This window comes from Marmota monax, unplaced genomic scaffold (genome assembly GCF_021218885.2).
Source record: "Marmota monax isolate L192 unplaced genomic scaffold, Marmota_monax_Labrador192_F-V1.1 WCK01_AAM20220418_F8-fsc00038, whole genome shotgun sequence".
NCBI lineage: Eukaryota > Metazoa > Chordata > Mammalia > Rodentia > Sciuridae > Marmota > Marmota monax.
In genome coordinates this window covers 2,261,336-2,278,910 of record NW_026692498.1, presented here as the reverse complement: position 1 = coordinate 2,278,910, position 17,575 = coordinate 2,261,336, and the positions used below count along the sequence as shown (strand labels likewise).

Below are 17,575 nucleotides of genomic sequence, written 5' to 3'. Positions count from 1 at the left end.
ACAGTATCCTCAAGGGATGAAGGGAAGAACCAGGCCAGGGTGCCCTGAGGAAAAACAGCCCGGGAAATGGAAAGAGGAGCAGGGGTTGTAGGACAGAGCAGGAGCCCATGGGAGGAGCGACCAGGAACAAGGTCGGTCGTGGTGGAGGTTGGGAGGCACCGGAAAAGAAGAGTCTGGGCGGAGGGGTGTGAGCGGGCCTGAGCGCTCCACAGTACAGGAGTGGTTGGGTGCAAACCTCCAGCCTCTCCGGTTCAAGGCGTCGCCCAGGGGCGCACCGAAACCACAGGGAGAACCCGTGCATGAGGAGGGACAAGGTGCAGGGGCCCCGGGGAACCTAAACCTTCCACCTATCCCAGCCTCGACCACCTCAGACCGCCCAGCCCAAAGGGACACAGGTGTGAGTGGGAGGAGAGTGGATACCAGGGTCGCGGGGGGAGGGGGCGAACCTGGGCGAGGCCCAGCGGGTGAGCCGCTTTGTTCACGACGGTCCCCGGGAGCCACGCGCCAGGCGTACGCTTCCTCCTTGGGGCTGGGAGTGGGGCTGGGCCCGCCGCAATTGGCCAAACGGGCGGCCCACGATTGGCTGAGACCCTGGCCCCCGCCTCCTCGCCCCCGTGGGCGTGGCGCGGACTCGGGCGGCTCGGCGCGTGCTGCCCCCGGGGGTCTCCGGTGCTTACCCCGACAGCTGGATTATCTTCCCGGCCACGCCTTGTCCCACACCAGCACGCGCCGCGCGAGCCGAGGACTGGCACCTCTGCATGCTAGCGGGCTGCATGGGGGTGGGGGTAAAGGCAGGTCACGCCAGGGACCTGCTGACAGCACCTGGACGTGGGGAACCTGCGGAAGGCAGCGTGGTTCCCACACCGGGCCCTGCTTACAGCTCTTAGGGAGACGCACTAGGTACCTGCTGGAAGCAGGGAGCATCTTACTTGCGGACCGCCTTCGGGAGACGAGGTGGGAGGTGTGCTCACGGTTTGGGCTTTACAGAACGTGTGTGTGTGTGTGTGTGTGTGTGTGTGTGTGTGAGGGGGAGGGCTAAGCGAGGCGGGAGGGAGAGGCGAAGGGAGGAGGGCGTGAGAAAGGAGGCGGCGGCGGCGCGGAGGAGGGTTATCTATACATTTAAAAACGAGCCGCCTGCGCCGCGCAAGGGGAGACCCAGGGAACGTCCTCCTGCACGCGCGGGACACGAGCGTCCCACGCTTCCCGGTGCGCACTGCCCACCGCCTCTCGATTCCTGCGCCACACCGTCCTCAGGCTCCAGAGGACTTTGGAAGAGTGCCCCAGAGGAATCGCTTGGCAGCGGCGTGCCAGAAGCCCCCGGGAGGCACGGCCGTCCGCTTCCCACACTTTGCTGCGCACTTTCTTGTGGTGCACCGGGACTTAGAACTGTCACCAGGCGGGTGGATGCGGGCGCGATGGACAGCGGCGCACTGTCCCGACTTGTGCCCACCTCGCCTGCGGTCCCTGGTGCCTGCGGTGCCCGACGGAGACCCACGTCCCCCGAACTGCTGCGCTGCAGCCGGCGGCGGCGGCCAGGATCGGCAGAGGCCGGGGGCGGCGCGGCGGCAGTGGCGCGGCGCAATGAGCGTGAGCGCAACCGCGTGAAGCTTGTGAACTTGGGCTTCCAGGCGCTGCGGCAGCACGTGCCGCACGGGGGCGCCAGCAAGAAGCTAAGTAAAGTAGAGACGCTGCGCTCAGCTGTGGAGTACATCCGCGCGCTGCAGAGCCTGCTGGCTGAGCATGATGCGGTGCGCGCCGCGCTGGCCGGGGGTCTGCTGGCCCCGGCTGCGCGGCCTCCTCCGCCCCGCGGGCCGCCTGAGACTCCCCCCATCGCTGCCTCGCCCTCCTGCGCCTCTTCGTCCCCTGGCCGCGAAGGCAGCTCGGAACCTGAGTCCCCTCGTTCGACCTACTCGTCCGATGACAGCGGCTGCGAGGGCGAATTGAGCCCCGCGGAGCGCGAGCTCCTAGACTTCTCCAGCTGGTTAGGGGGCTATTGAGTGCCTTCGCCCTACCCCCGGTTTAAGGTAACTCCCAGGCTACGGGGAGGAGGGAGGGCTGGAGGCCGGGGCAGCGGAGTTGGGTGGGCGGGCCTGGCGGGTAGCGCCCGGGTGATCCAGCGGAGCCGAGCGCTGGGTCCAGGCTGTTGCTTCGATTTCGCTCACTCTTCATTTCCCCCAAACTTTTTCAAGCCTGAGCAAGACCAGCGTCTGTTTGTACGGGATTGCAAAACTTCCTCTCCCGGCTCCGCCGCCTTTGGGGGAGGGGATTTTAGGGGAGGGGAGCGGCTGTCGGGCCGGTGAGGTCTCCCTGCTCGCGGTTCCCCAGAAGAGCGGGGAGCTGGAGGCGTGGTGATTTTGCATTGCAAATTGCCTCCCCGGCTGGGGTGCTGGAAGGAGTCGGCTGGAGTGGAGCCCTGAGTCACCACGACTCGGAGCGTGCGCCCCGCCCCCGCCCGGCCGGTGCCTCCGACCGAATCTAGGCACCCACGGACTCAAAATCAACGGAGCGAATGAAACTGCCGCGGGCGTGTTGGGAGGTGGGGTTGTGGGCCGAGTTCTGCTCCACGTGCCGGGGCCACAGTGACGCGAATTCTGTTCCCCTGCAGCCGCAGTCCAGGAGGCCCGACGGCAAGCATGCCTAGCAGCGAGCTCACCATCATTTGGGAGCCGCATGGTGGGCCAGGGACCCCGCCGACGCTGCCCTGTTGGGTCCAGACTCACCCAGTGCCAGCGAGGAAACTACCCCTCTACGGACTGGCCTCGGCCTCTGAGCTCCCCCAATAGGGCGTCAACGCTTGGAGAACTTTCCCGCGGAGTTTCATAAGGACAGAGCCTATTTTTTACGCTTTAACTTGAATTGCCGCCGGGACTGCTGAAACCGTGAAGACTGATTTTTGTACAAAGGATCGTTATGGATGGAGCACAATAAAAATCGCCTGTCCTCCCCCCACCCCCCCCCTACCTGGAATTTCCAACCTGGCCAAGGTGTGGTCCTAGCAGCCCCTGAAGGCAGGGTGCCTGGTGGGACTCCCCTCCTCTGAAGCCCAGCCTAGGGAGGGTGCTTGGTTGCTTGGGCCCACTGACTAGCTGACCTGGGTGAGAACACCTGTTTTAACCAAGGTGAATAAACTGGTTCTATTTATCATTGGCTTTTGGCAGTACCCTCTACCATGGGTCCTGTCTCCATTCCCCAGGTGAGGGCCAGGCAGGGGTGGAGGGTAGTGGCCCAGAATGTCCTGTGGTCACTTCTCTCTGGACTCTTGGTAGAGTGGGCAGCTTTGTGTGCATCCAGGCTACCATGACAGATGCCAGAGTGATTCTGACACTTTGTGGGACTAGGGGCTTCCAGCAGGTGGCCTTTAACTGTGGATTGTCCAGGAAGGGGTGCTTTCCAGCTGCGAAAGGGAAGTTCAGCAGTCCCTGACAGGCCACAGGGGTCCAGGTCAGTGCCTGGTATTGGCCTGGGCCCAGAGTGGTCTGAACTATGAGCACAGCTTGTCTTCCATCTCTAGAGGCTGCAGGTGTGGGCTCTAGGCCCAGGTATCAACTGCCCATTACCAGCTGGGTGGCCCTGGCCAAGTTATTAACCTGCAGATGACACTGACCTCAGGCCCAGGTTATGGGAGGATCTGAGGGGTCCTGTTGGTGAGCTGCAGCCTGCATGTGTGGGGCCTGAGTGCTGGCTGGGCAGCCCTAGAGAGTTCTACATGTCTTTTTTACCCAAACTGGGGGCCTCCCTGGAACAAGGAAGACCAGGAAGCTGCTCCAGGCCCCCCACCGGGTCCAGAGCTGTGGCAGGATATCTTGCAGCCCCACCTTTGACTCGGAGCCGCGGAGGCTTTGAAGTCGCCCTTTGCCCAAAGCTCCCATTTATTGCAGGGGTGTGGAAGGGCCTGGGGATCCCCCAGGCTGCTGTAGGGTGCTGCTGGCACCCCTTTCTGGCGGGAATGGTTGGGGCACAGCCATTGGAGCTCTGGGAGTTAGGAGTGGCTGGTGGTGTCACAGAGCAGGTGTCTTCCTTATAACTATGGTGGCAGTATACACAGGCTCCTGGGGTATGCCTGTCTAGAAAGAAAGCAGGGTTGCAGGCCCCCCCTTTACTGCAGGAGCAGCTCGCCAGCTCCTCTGCAGTCAGCTGACTCTTGAGTCAGTGTTAAGTCTGTAGATGGGGTTGAGGGTTGGTTGGTCCAATCAGAATCAGGCTCAGCTGGGGTCAGTAGTCCAATTATGACTTAGGGCTACAGGGCTGAGTGAAACAACATTGTCCCAGAGACAGCATGGAGCACATCATGGCCACCCCGGGAGAGCCACTGCATATCTGCCTTCTCCCAGGCAAGTGGCCTCCCCAACCATGAGACCTGAGCTTTCTCCATGACTCACCAGGATCCTGGGGAGGCCTGAGGCCACCAGGAGCAGAGGTGGTATGGGGCTGGGGGTGCATCCACACACATGAGCACGGGACTGGGGCTGGCCTGCAGCTACGGAACTCCATGGTATCTCGGAACACTACCATTTCCCACGTGCAAGAGCCCTGAAATCTTTATCTCTCACCTTCTCCACACCAGGCACTAAGGAGGTGGAGTTGTGCCCTACAGAAACTCTGCCTTCGGCTGGGATGTGATTCTATCTGGGATGAGTCAACGGAATGGTCTGGCTGGAGGGGAGGAGCACTGACCTGGAGAGTGCAGCATCATGACTATCCACGTGTGACCCCACCTGCCCCACCCCAGGTCCTGCCCCATGTAGTTTTGAAGCAAATCCCCAATTTGGAACATCCTCCCTGTGTGCCTCCAAAGGAAAACCCTCACCATCACCTCCCCCCGCCCCCCAGCCCCAAAGAACAGTGGTTCTTTCATCTCAGATGCCCAGCCCACGGCACAGCCCCCTCCAATCGATTTGGGCCTCAGGATCCACCCCAGGTCCACACATCAAGTTCACTGAGTGGGTCTCTTAAGCATCCTGTTTGTTGACAAAGCTTGGTTGTCCTTCATGATCCCGTCATCTGGATATTTATCCAGTGCCCGCCCTTCGCTTTCTGCAGATTGGGGTGGGGGTGGGGCACAGAAGCAGAGCTATGATCAGCCGGGGGTTTGGTGGCATCATGTCCTGTGACTGCATCCTGCCAGGAGACAAGGGTGACCCTATAACTTGCTATCCAAACTGGGACACTTTTGAGAGTGTGAAGGCTGCTGTTAATAGACAGCCAGGTCCCTGGTCACCTTCTTCTCCAGTTAAAAAATCCCCTCAAACTGTCATTCACAGACCATCAAACACTGCAAATTAAGTGCCCGCCCAAAGTCACAGAGCTTTGAAAATGGTGGGAACTGGGATTAAAACCCAGGGTTGCTTCACTCTGTCCTGACTGGTCGCCTTCCAGGAAGGGTGGTCCAGGGCTGTGCTGGGGAGGACACCTGTAGCAGTTGGGCCTTTTGGATGGGTGTGCCTGGCCAGGGCCCACCTGTGCGGGGCTGTGCTGTGCTGGGGAGCATCAGGGCTCTGCCAAGGCTCACGGGCCGGGCCTTGCCTCTGCTTTGAGCTCTGACTCTGGGCAGCGTGTGCTTGGATGAGCCAGGAGGGAGCGGCCAGGGCCACAGCTCTGGGAGCCCCAGCCCGAGGACAGGGATGGAATGGTGCCTTCAGCCTTTGGGTTCTCCTCTAAAGTGACCTTCCACAGAGTGAGACGGGCTGAGTCCGGTCGGGAATTGCCACCTGGGAGGGCTAGGGCAGGAGAAGGGCCGGGAGGACAGTGTGAGAGCTCCAGGGTACTTTGGGGACCCTCTGTTGACTCTGGATCCCTAAGTGTTCGCCCCCTCAGGGGGCTCTGCTGTGCCGTCCTCAGATGGTTCTGTAAGCTCCACTCAGAAAGCTGCTTCAGACGCGGATGTGCCTCTAGGTCCTCCACACGGGCTCCCTGGCTCACGACAGGCTGCAAAGGAGGCCAGGGGAGAGCACCACGAGTGTGAGCCTCGGGGCCACTCACCCAGCCCTGTGCCCACCCGCTGGGCCCCTCCTCTGCATTAGGAACTTTGGATGTGTTGTGGGCCACACGGGCACCCTGCCTGCGGGGGCCTGCAGTCCAAGGGATGCTGATAATCAGTGAGTCAGTTGTGAGGCCAGGCCCCGGAAACCCTGGACCCTGGGGCAGCAGCAGGGGTCCTGGGGACACTGTCCAGCTTCCTCAGTTGCTCTGAGTCTTCTGCACAATGGTGACCTCACAGGGCTGCTGCCCGTCCTGTGAGGCGGGCAAGTGACGCGCTGGGTCCTCTCAGGCTGGGCAGACCGAGCCCTTGGTAGAGGCCTGGCGCTCCTTGTTCCCGGGCAGCCCCCTCCCTGGCAGGCACCCCTGGAAGACCTCCCCACGCCCAGGATGTCCAGTGGAGGCATGGACTGTGCCTCTGGTTTTGGTTTCTGTAGGGGGGTCCTGGGACCCCGTGAGCCGGCTTTTGGAACACCGAGTGCTCCAGGAAACCCACCTCGGCACGGCCTCCTCTGTCCAGGACTGGCTGCGTAGTTCCGGGGGCCTAGGGCAAAATGAAAATGTGGCACCCGGTTACCGTTCGGATCTTACATGTTCCCAAAAAATCTTGTAGAAGACTCGGTCCCCAGCCTGCGGTGATGTTGGGAGGGGATGGGACCTTTAGAAGGGAGGGCCTGGGCAGGAAGCTAGGTCAAGCCCTGCGAGCGGTAGTGGGACCCCTGCCCCTGTCCCCTCCCTCCCCCCCCTCCCTCCCCCCCCTCTCTTTCTCCTTTCTGGCTGCTGTGAAGTGAACAGCTTTCCTCCCAGGGGCACTTTGGCCATGGAGTGCCACCTCACCACAGGCCTGAAAGGCTGCAGAGCCGAGAGGCCATGGATGGAAAACTCTGAAACCATGAGCCTCCCTTAAAGTTGATTATATCGGGCATTTTATCACAGCACCATGCACCCCTTCTTCAAACAGTGGGGTGCTCGTGACTGTAAAGTTGCTAAAATATAAAGCTTTTTCGTTTCTGCCTCTTAACTGAGGGTTTTAGACTCCCCAGTGCTATGCTAAGTAGGGAAACATTAACAATTTAGTTGTAGTTGGCCCTCTGTGTCTGAGGATCCAACCACCATGTAAAAGTATTTTTTAAGAATCTTTAATCTGCACTAAACACATACAGACTTTTTCTTGTGGTTATTCCTTAAATAATACAGTGTAACAGCCATTTACTCAGCATTTAGACACCCTAGGCGTTGTAAGGATCTGGGGAGGATTTGAAGCCCGCGGGAGGGTGTGTGCAGGTTCTTCGCAGATGCCACGCCATTCGACACAGGACTTGGGCCTCCTGGGCGCGGGGGTTTCCTGGACCCAGTCTTCCAGGGATACCCAGAAATGGCACGAGTGTGGCTGTCCAGTTTTATGTCATGTAATGCCAGTCTCCCACGCAGACCTAAGAGCATTTAGCACGCAGTTTCGCTGACAGCACTGACAGGCATTCTGCAGCTCACACACACTCAGGCTTCTGTTCTCAGCCCCTGCAGGGTCCAGGCCCAGCCGGCCAGACCTCTCCACCTCAGCTTTCTGCTGAGTAAAGAAGGATGAAGGAGGGGGACGGGGTCACCATCACTCCCCTGCTGTCAGCATTTCCAGCATAAGTGGTTGATCAGTGCAGGGAAGTCCCCTGAGCAGGACAGACGTGCTGGGTCCCTCTGTCCGTCCTGCATGGTGGTCTTCCTCCTGCATCTGGAAAAAGCTCTCGATTGAATGGAAATGGTGGCCCCTTGGTGGCAGCTGGCTCATTGTAGATGCACCCTGCCGCCTTGGACTTGCCCCCGGGAACAGCAAGGGGAACTGGCCCAGCTTGGCTTGCGCTTCCCTCTGCTCGCGAGCTCGCTCCAGTGTCCCATGACTTTCACCTACACAACTCAGTTCAAGATGGCAGCCACAGAGCATCCTCATGTGGGCCCTGAGTGGCCCCAGAGGTTCCACACTCAGGAAAACAACCTTGTGCCGCCCTTCAGAGCTGGGACTGGGGCACCCTGTGGAGAGGCCCCTGCACATCACCCGGTCCCTGTCCTGCCCAGAGACAGGCAAAATAGTGTGGACCTCCGGATTAAAGCCAGCCCCACTCGACCCCAAAGGGTTGGGCAGGGGGAGTGCTGTGAAAGGGGCCCTGGAGTCTATGCACTTTCCCTCCCCCAAGTGACCTCCAAAGACCTCCAGAGAGCTTGCCTCTCTGAGAGCTCAGCAGCACAGCTGTCCAAAGGTGACCGGCCTGAGAGATCATGGAGCAGAGGGCAGAGCCCAATTATTGGGGTGAGGGGAGGGGTCTAGTGTGGCTCCATTCTTGTTGCCCAGAGGAGGATGTAGGGGAGGGGACCCACAGGCGCAGCCACACCCCAGTCTTATTTCCCTGGAGGAAGGGGTGTGGGGCCAGGCAGGGCCACAGCTTCCCCAAGGCAGTCTGAGCCTGTGGGCTGTGGGGTAATATGATGGGTGGTCCAGGCCCACCTGGAGCCCAGAGAAGCTGAGAAGGACCCTCAAGGCCAGGTGCCAGGTGTCCGGGGGCTGGGACTGCTGCCAGGGGCAGGGCACAGTCACACCCGTGTACGGAGCTCAGTGTTCCACAGATGTCTGGGTCACTCATCCTCCGGCCCCACTTTTAGGCCCAGGCTCAGTGCCCCGCCAAGGCCCCCAGGGACCCAGAGGTGATCAGTGTTCAAAGTGAGCATCTATGGGGAGCCCGAAGACCCTGACCCATAGACCCCGTGGGCCTGCCTGGAGGGGGCCGCATTTCTGCTGTTCTTGTGTTGGAATAAGGGTGTTAAGTAGTGAGTCAGGAGCCAGGACCCAGCCTGGCCTTCTGATGCCCCTAGCCTCCACGCAGGTAGGGGAGAGGTCCTTGGCCCTAGGGCTGGGGAAGACCAAGTGGGACAGAGGGCAGAGGCCTGGTGGCTCCTGAGTGTCTCCCTGAGAGCTGGACTCGGGGTGAGGGACAAGTCTGGACCCAGGACCACTGCCCCTTCCCTGGTGTCTCCCTGGGGAGCACTGGAGGAAGGAAGAGAAGTGGGCTGGGGGGGCAGCTGAGAGCAGGTACAGGCCCAGTCGGGGCGTGGATCCCACCCCGGGCCCCCTGGGTGCCCACTACCCCCTCCCAGCTCAATGGGGTGAGTCAATCAGCCAGAGGCCCCGAATGCCACAGAGAGCTCCCCACCAACCTGGCAGCCTTGCCCCCAGTGTGGCCCCCACAGGAAGCTGGGACCCTGGTCCTTCCTTAAATATTGCAATAGGCCATTGTCATCAGGGCCTGGTGCCCCACAGAGAAGCAGCCTCAGCCCGAGGCAGGCAGGGGCCTCCTGAGGGGTCCTTGCCAGGTCCACCAGAGAGGCCCCTGCCCAAGGCCACTGCTCACTCTGCTCTTCCCCCTCCCCCTGATCCCCATCTTGCCAGACAGGGCCACCACCCTCAGGCCCCAGGCTGCTGCCTGAGAGGGCAGGGAGGGCTGTGGGGCTCCCAGGCAGTGCTGCTGCCTGTGCCCCCGCTGCGCCCCTTTTCCACAGAAGGTGATGGTCAGAAACAGCAGGCCCCAGTTAATAATGCCCCAGGGGGTTTCTGCAGAGTCACCAGGAAGACCCCAGGGTCCCGACAGCTGAGGAAGCAGAGTGTGAGTCAGCCCATGCTCCTGGGACTAAGTGCCAGAGGCGGAGGTCATGCATAGACACTTATTGTCCCATGTTCTGGAGGCTGAAGTCTGGGATCCAGGTGCTGCGGGCTGGCTCCTCCCGGGAAGCCTCCCTCTCCCCATATCCTCGTGTGGTCCTCTGGGTGTCGGTCCTGATCACCTCTTCTTATAAGGGCCCTGGTGTCGTGGATGAGTGCTGAGAGCCACAGACGAGTCGGAATGACGCATGGCATTTTTGCCAGAACAGAGGGGTTGAGAGGTGAGGCCAGCAAGCCATTGAGATGATGGTGGTTTTGTTAAGCTGTGTATTCAATTGTGTATTAGACCCCTGCTGTCTGCCTCAGTCACCGGCTCCTTTGGAGTTCTGGGGTGGGGGGATTCCTGGGGAGTTCGAGTTGGTTGGGGAAGTGCTGGAGGAGGGATTTCCGGTTGGTGTGTGGTGTGTCCCGGGAGAAGGCCGCATGGGTGGCGTTCAAGGGAGTTTGGAAATAAAGTTTGTTCCTGCTTGAGTGGCTCGTGATTTGTGCCCAGCCAGACTGCGGCAGATGAGTGTCACCCTAATGACCCCACTTTGACTTAATTGCCTCTTGAGAGACCTGTCTCCAAATGCAGTTTGTTCTGAGGCCTCGGGTCAGGGCTTCGACATGCAGATTGTGGGTGAGTCAATTCTGTCTACAGTAGGTTAAAGACGGTTTGTAGAAATGCCAGGTCCCAGGCCAACTCTCCAGCCTCGTCCTCTTGGGTTCAGTGCTGCCCTCCCTGGGTTCTGATTGTAGAGGGCAACCAAGTCAGGCAAAGGACAGAGAGGCCCAGGTCCCCAAGTGGCTTTGGACTATAGGCATCTCCAGGGACCAGGACCGTAGGACCCAGAGCGTGGGCTGAGGCTTCCTTTGAAGGGACCTGGGGTCTGCGCACCAAGGTCTCAGTCTGGGAGACGAGAATCCAGGAGGGCAGGACAGATTGGAGGTGCTCTCAAGGGTGGCCTAGCTGAGAAGGTTCCTATCTACCTGTGACAGCATGTGACAAGGACCCCCAAGGCTGCCCTGATAGGCCCGGAGGTGGTGCGGTCCCCTGGAAGGAGGAAGTCTTGCCCTGGATACCTGTTTGTAAGATCCACTTTTGCCTTGGCCTACTTCCTCCCTCCTGCATGGTTCCCTGTGGGTCCAGGTGGTGGCTACGTCTCCCTGTCCATTGGGTGTTGTGGCCCAGTGGCACTATCCTGATATTACCAGGGAGGCGAGGGCAGCCCTGGGCCCTACCTGCTCCACCTGGTATTTACCTGTAAGCCCTGGGGCTCTGTCACCCCACCACCCCAGCCTGGCCACTGCCTGCATTGATAAGCATGCAAATCTCCCAACAAAAGCCAATTAATACCCAAATGAGAGGCTGAGAGCTCAGGGGCTGGCAGCCCAGGCCTGGCCCTCTACAGGCCTCCAGTGTTTGTCTCTCATTTGAATGCCTTTGTGGGCTGCAGGTGGGGCCTCGGAAGGCTCTGGCCGTCCTCAGACAACAGCCTTCTTGCCAGGTTTGGGGAGAGCAGCCCAGTACCTTTATGTGTCCAGATCCTGCCTCTGGGCCGGGCAGGTAGGCCCCTCCCTGCCTACCCCTTCCCAGCCCCAACCCTGATAGGCGGCCAGCTAGGTCCACCCACTTCTGCAGAGAGGTTGAGACCCACTGGTCAGATGAGCAGACTGAGGTTTCTGTGAGGACATAGGCTATGGAGCGGAGGGTGGAGACCGGTCTCAGCATCCTTGTCCCAGGTCACAGCCAGGGCTCTGTGGGAGAGAAGAGACATGGCAGCCACAGGCATGGGGACAGGTACATGCATCTTCCTCAGAGTGGGCGTGAGCGTGTGGCCCCGGGGGCTGGTGCACACAGATGTGCAGACCTCCGGAGCCCCGTAAGGGTCTTGCTAAGGTGGCTCTTGTGTGCATCCCTTTGACACCCCCTGGAGGTGACTGTCTTTCCGTCCCTGTCCCTGGAGTCTGGGTGCTCCTCCAGTTAGTTTTTGCCTGTGTAGACTGCTTCCCCACAACCCCTAGCTGTGCCCTGGGTCAGAGCCTACTGTGGGTCCTGTCTGGCCTGGCAGGGGGCTGGGGCCCCACCTACAGAATGGACAGCCATATGCAGTGGCAGTCTCAGGGCCCCGCAGCCACTGCTAGAGGGCCGGCCTGGGGCTACTCCGCTGTCTGTTCAGTGTGTGTACTGTGCCCCCGGGACAGGTGTGGAGACTGACTTGGATGTCAGAAGAACTTCCCAGTGGGGGGGGGGCAGAGCGGGATTCCCACGCAGGGCTCTCTGTGTCAGGAGCTCTTCCCAGGGGACACTCGGCAGCTCTCCTGTGGAGAGCTCTCCCCTTGGCCTGCCACCCCTGCTGTCTGTCACCTCCTTGCCCCCAAGGTCCTCAGCTGTGGCCTCTCTGTTAATTAATTTTCTTTAGGTATATATGACAGCAGAACACATTTCGATACATTGTTCACAGTTAGTTGCAGCCCAACCTCTTAGTGACGTTCATCTCGTTCCACCGTCTTTCCTGCCCTCGTGTCCCCTCCCTGCTCCTCCCTCCCCTTTGCCCAATCAAAGCTCCTCCGTTTTTCCCATGTCCCCCCCACGGGGGATCAGAATCCACTTATCAGAGAGCACATTCGGCCTTTGGTTTTTTGGGGATTGGCTTACTTTGCTTAGCATGGTTCTCCCACTCCATCCATTCACCTGCAAGTGCCACAGTTTTATTCTCTTTTATTGCTGAGCAATGTTCCTTTGTGTGTATATATTACAGTTTCTTTTTCCATTCATCTGCTGAAGGGCACCTAGGATGCTTCCACAGTTTAGCTACTGTGAATTGAGCTGCTGTAAACGTTGATGTGGCTGCGTCACTATAGTATGCTGATTTTAAGTCCTTTGTGTATAGATGCAGGAGTAGGACCGGCTGGCTCAAATGGTGGTTGCATTCCAGGTTTTTAAAGGAATCTCCATACTTTCCATATTGGCTGTACCATTTTGCAGTCCCACCAGCAATGTATGAGTGTGCCTTTTGCCCGCCATCCTCGCCAACACTTACTCTTGTTTGTATTCTTGATGACTGCCATTCTGACTGGGGTGAGATGAAATCTTAGTTCTGATTTGCATTTCTCTGATTACTAGAGATGCTGAACATTTTTTCATATATTTGTTGATCGAATGTATATCTTCTTCTGAGAAGTGTCTGGAGATGAGTGCTCTATCTGATGTGTGTGTGGCAAAGATTTGCTCCCCACACGTAGGCTCTCTCTTTACCTCATTGATTGTTTCTTTTACTGAGAAGAACCTTTTTAGTTTGAGTCCATCCCATTTATTGATTGTTGATTTTATTTCTTGTGCTTTAGGAGTCTTGTTAAGGAAGTCAGAGCCTAATCCAACGTGATGAAGATTTGGGCCTACTTTTTCCTCTATTAGATGCAGGATCTCTGGTCTAATTCCTAGGTCTTTGATCCACTTTGAGTTGAGTTTTGTGCATGGTGAGAGATAGGGGTTTATTTTCATTTTGCTGCATATGGATTTCCGATTCTCCCAGCACCATGTGTTGAAGAGTCTTTCTTTTGTGCAATGAATGTTTTTGGTGCCTTTGTCTAGTATGAGATAACTGTATTTATGTGTCTTCTATTCTGTACCATTGGTCTATGTGTCTATTTTGGTACCACTACCATGCCATTTGTGTTACTATAGCTTTGTAGTATAGTTTAAGGTCTGGTATCGCGATGCCTCCTGCGTCCCTCTTCTTGATAAGGATTGCTTTGGCTATTATGTGTATCTTATTTTTCCAAATGAATTTCATGATTGATTTTTCTACTTCTATAAGAAATGATGATGGGATTTTAATTGGAATCATATTGACTCTATACAGCACTTTGGGTAGTATGGCCATTTTGACAATATTGATTTTGCCTAACCAAGAGCATGTGTGATCTTTCCATCTTCTAAAGTCTTCTTCAGTTTCTTTCTTTAGCATTCTGTAATTTTCATTGTAGATCTTTCACCTCTTTTGTTGATTCCCAAATATTTTATTCTTTTTTTTTAGGGTATTGTGAATGGGGTAGTTTTCCTAATTTCTCTTTCAGAGCATTCATCACTAATGTATAGAAATGCATTTGATTCATGGGTATTGATTTTATATCCTGCTACTTTGCTGAATCCATTAATTAATTCTGGGAGTTTTCTGGTGGAGGTTTTTGGATCCTCTGAATATAGAATCATGTCATCAGCCAACTATCCTGTGGCCTCTTTTGTTGGCTGAGAATGGCTGGCTTCTATAGCTGGGCCAGGACAGTCCTGTAGTTTTGAGGTGGCTGTAGACGTCCTGCAGCCTGGGGAGGCTGGGTCAGCTGAGCGGTCAGGGGACCTGTGGGCTTTCCTGGCAGCCACCTGTCCATCATTCGACACTGTCCCAGCCCCTGTCTGCCAGGCCGACCTGGGTGCCAACAGAATTTACAGTGATCTCATTGGAGACCCCTCCTCCTGGCAGCTCCTCCCACCCGTCTTTGGGAAGACTCTGGGAAGACCCAGGAGTAAGGAGGGCCAGAGTCCAGCTTGGCCGGCTCACCCTAGCTAGCTTGTTCTCCTTGCTCCAGTTTCCACTGGGCATCCTGCTGCCTGCCCTCCGTCTGGGGCGCTAGGGCACTGGGGGAAGCAGCAGGGTCATCTTGGGTTACCGCACAGCTGCACAGGAGGAAGCTTGGAGGCTGTGGGCCACCGGCCTGTACTCTGAGAGGGTCTTTCAAGATGGGCCAGCAGGAATGTGGAGGGGCAGGAGGCAGAAGTGTGTCACATGACCCAACTCCGCTCATCTCGCATCCCGCTGCCTGGGGCAGGGGTCACAGTAGCCCTGCCTGTTTCCCTAAAGTACAGCCTACTTCCGGGCTGCCTCTGCCAAAAAGAAGAGGTGGGGTCTCGAGGGGTGGGCAGGGGTTGTGCAGCTGAAGGTGCGACTGGGCTGGAAGAACACGCCTTTGAGCTCAGCTTTGGAGCCCTGGACCCAGGACACCTACTGCCAGCTCCTAGGGTTCTAGCGAGGGGCTGGTTGGCTGGGGGGGTGGGGTCACATCCTCACACTGGGTCAGCTCCCCCTGCCAGGGACACAGGGCTAGGCTGGGGCACCTGTGGAAGCCCACTCATTACCCATGTCCCCCCGGGGTCCCCTCTTTCAGGAGTGCACTTCCAAATCACCATACCCCATGTTTGGAATCTCAGGCTCCCGGAGGCCCACCCCGGCCACAGTGCCACCTGCCCTGCCTCCACCTCAGCCTGACTTCTGTCCCCACCGCCTGGGTTTGTTGTTGAACTCCACATAGAGAGGAGGACATGGCTTGGGCCCTCTGTGTGCAGCTTCTGTGAGCCCCATGCATTCTCTTAGCTGTGGTCAGTGAGATGGCTGCTGCTGACCACATGAGGACTTGCCTGCTGGGCTCCTGTTGATGGCCTGGGGCGAGCCCAGGGTTTGGCTGCCATGAGCCCCGTGGTTGGAGCCTTCTCGTGTCTGTGTCTTGGTGGACCTTGGCTCTGTGTTTTGTCCAGGATGGGATGGGTGGGGCCTGACCATCACCTGTGTTTGCATCCAGAGGGCCCCATGAGCTCAGCTGTGGGGAGATGCTGACCTTGCCCTGCAGCTGAGGAGAGGGAGACGGTCAGCATGTGTGGAAGGAGGACACTGGCAGATGAGCGGGTCCGTCTTGCTTCTTGTCCCCAGTCTTGGAGGCTGGGTAGCTGTGGGACTGTGATGATGGCTGCCGTGTCGGCTGCCCTGAGCCCTTGGAGCAGGCACACTGTCTGCAGTGCAGACCCCGAGGTCCAGGGAGGCCCTCCTGGGGTGAGGCCCTCTTGGGGTGAGGCAGTCATTGACAGACGTGCTGCTTTTAGAGCAAGAAGAAAAGGGGGCCCAAGGCAGGGGCCAGCTTGCGGACACACCAGACGTGTGGGGCGCTGGGCTGCTTGGGCCCCTTCCTGTGCTGCAGCATCTCCTCCTCTCCAGGCGCTGGAGCGCTGGGGCCCTGTCGGTGTGTGAGCTGGGCGTCCCTGGGCTCTGGGATTTCTGTCCTTCTTTTCCCTTTTTCTTTTCTTTACTTCTTTTTCTTCTTGTATTTAAGGTTCTGGAAATTGAACCCAGGGGTTCTCTGTCATTGAACTGCACCCCAAACCCTGCCCAGGCTAGCCTGGACCCTGTGATCCTCCTGCTCAGCCTCCTGATCCCTGGGATGATACTTGTGGCCACTGTGCTGAGTGACTCTGGGCCTTTCTGAAGTCCCTTTCTGCGGCCCCCATGGGCTGGGAGGTGACTGGAAAAGGAAATGGGAGTTTCAGAACTCAGCCAAGCTCCTGTGGGCTGGGAGTGGGCTTCCTGGAGTGGACACTGGGTGCCAAGGCAGACGTGCCATGGTGCCCTGGAGAAGGCTGGGCGCTGGGCCTGGGCAGAGCTGAAGGGAGCGTCCCCAGGAGGCCAGACTCAGCCAAGGATGCGTGGATCCCAAGGGAAGAGAACCTGGCACAGCGCAGAGCAGAAGGAACATGGCCCTATGGGGTGATGGGCAGTGAGCAGGGGCCTGCAGCCTGGGTGGCACGGAGGCCAGCTCAGCCAGTGCCTGGCCCCTCCCCCACAGCCCAGCCTCCCCTCCTTTCCACAGCCTCCCCCCCTGGGGCCTCAGGAGTGGGTTCAGGTTGAACCTGTTCTGGGCAGGGCTGGCCGTAGGGCTGGATTCCAGCTTCTGTTTCTGCTCTGCTTCATCTGACGCTGGAAACGCCTCGCCCAGCCCAGCCCAGCCCAACCCAGCCCGGGCCGCCCCCACCCCGTGCAACCTCAGCCCCAGGGCTTCCCTCCCAAGACAGCAGGCAGCAGAGGCCTGCCCCCCACCACACACACACACACACACACATGCACAAGCAGCCGGACACATACATGGAGACACACAGACACACTTGAACATGCACAGAGAGCCAGATACACACGTAGACACACAAACAGACACACAGCCCATGTGTACATGGACACACACACACACACGCACACACACATGCACCTCTGGAGCGGGTTTGGACATGTGGCTCAGGCAGGGCAGGTGGCCCTGTGCTGGGTACAGAAGTCCCCTGGTGAGATTGTTCTGCCTTTGGTGCCCTCCGTTCCCCTTGGCTTTCCTGCCCCCTTTCACCCACAGGCTGCTGTGTGAAGAGCCATCACCCCAACACCCACATGCCTCGAGCACCTGTCCAGCAGAGTCTGCTCGCTCCGGAGCGTCCTGTTTGCTGCTCGGTTTGTTCTAACTCCCATCTTGCGACAGGGAGATGCAGGGCCTGCGCGTGGCTGGGTTGGCATCCCTCTGTTGGCGGGTGGCCTGGACGCCTCTTCATGCACTTGTTGACATGCATACCGGTTCTTGGCTTGGGGTCTTTTCAAACCCTTTGTGAATTTAAAAAAATCATGTTATTTGCTTTCTTACTGTTTTTTTTCCAAAGTTATTTGCATATTCTGGATACAAATTCCATGTCAGATATGTGAGTTGCAAGTCTTTTCTCCCAGCATGAGGTTAGTCTTTTCAATCTTAACATTGTTGCTTATGGAAGAAAAGTTAAATATGATAATGTCCAGTGCATCATTTTTTTTTCCTTTTATTGGTCTGGCATTGGTATCCTAGCTAAGAACTCTGTCTGACCAGGAGTCCTCAGCCTAGGGCGATTACACCCCGAGAGGACACTGGACAATGTGTGCAATGTGTGCAGTGTGCTCACACTTGGAGCATACTGCTGCTGAACATCCTGCAGGGCTGCCCTCGGGGGAAGAGCTGCCCTGGCCTCTGTCAACAGTGCCGAGGCTGGAGACCCCCACTGTCAGAGGCCACCAGCCTTCCCTCTTTCCTTCAAGAGGTCTTACGGTGCGTGTGTCACACGCGGGTCTAGGATCCATTTGGAGT

General features: G+C 57.9%; 1 protein-coding gene across 1 annotated transcript; it reads left to right on the top strand.

Annotated features, from left to right (window-relative positions):
* Nucleotides 1-1,062: 1,062 nt before the first annotated feature.
* Ascl2 (achaete-scute family bHLH transcription factor 2) lies at nt 1,063-3,147 on the top strand. The gene is made up of 2 exons (XM_046444646.1): nt 1,063-2,024; nt 2,606-3,147. Exon 1 carries the CDS (start codon nt 1,416-1,418, stop codon nt 1,995-1,997), a length of 582 nt encoding a protein of 193 aa, XP_046300602.1. The 5' UTR covers nt 1,063-1,415; the 3' UTR covers nt 1,998-2,024; nt 2,606-3,147.
* Nucleotides 3,148-17,575: the final 14,428 nt, after the last annotated feature.

Coding starts and splice junctions, on each gene's coding strand:
- Ascl2 (XM_046444646.1), top strand. CDS start 1,416: ATGGACAGCGGCGCACTGTCCCGACTTGTGCCCACCTCGCCTGCGGTC.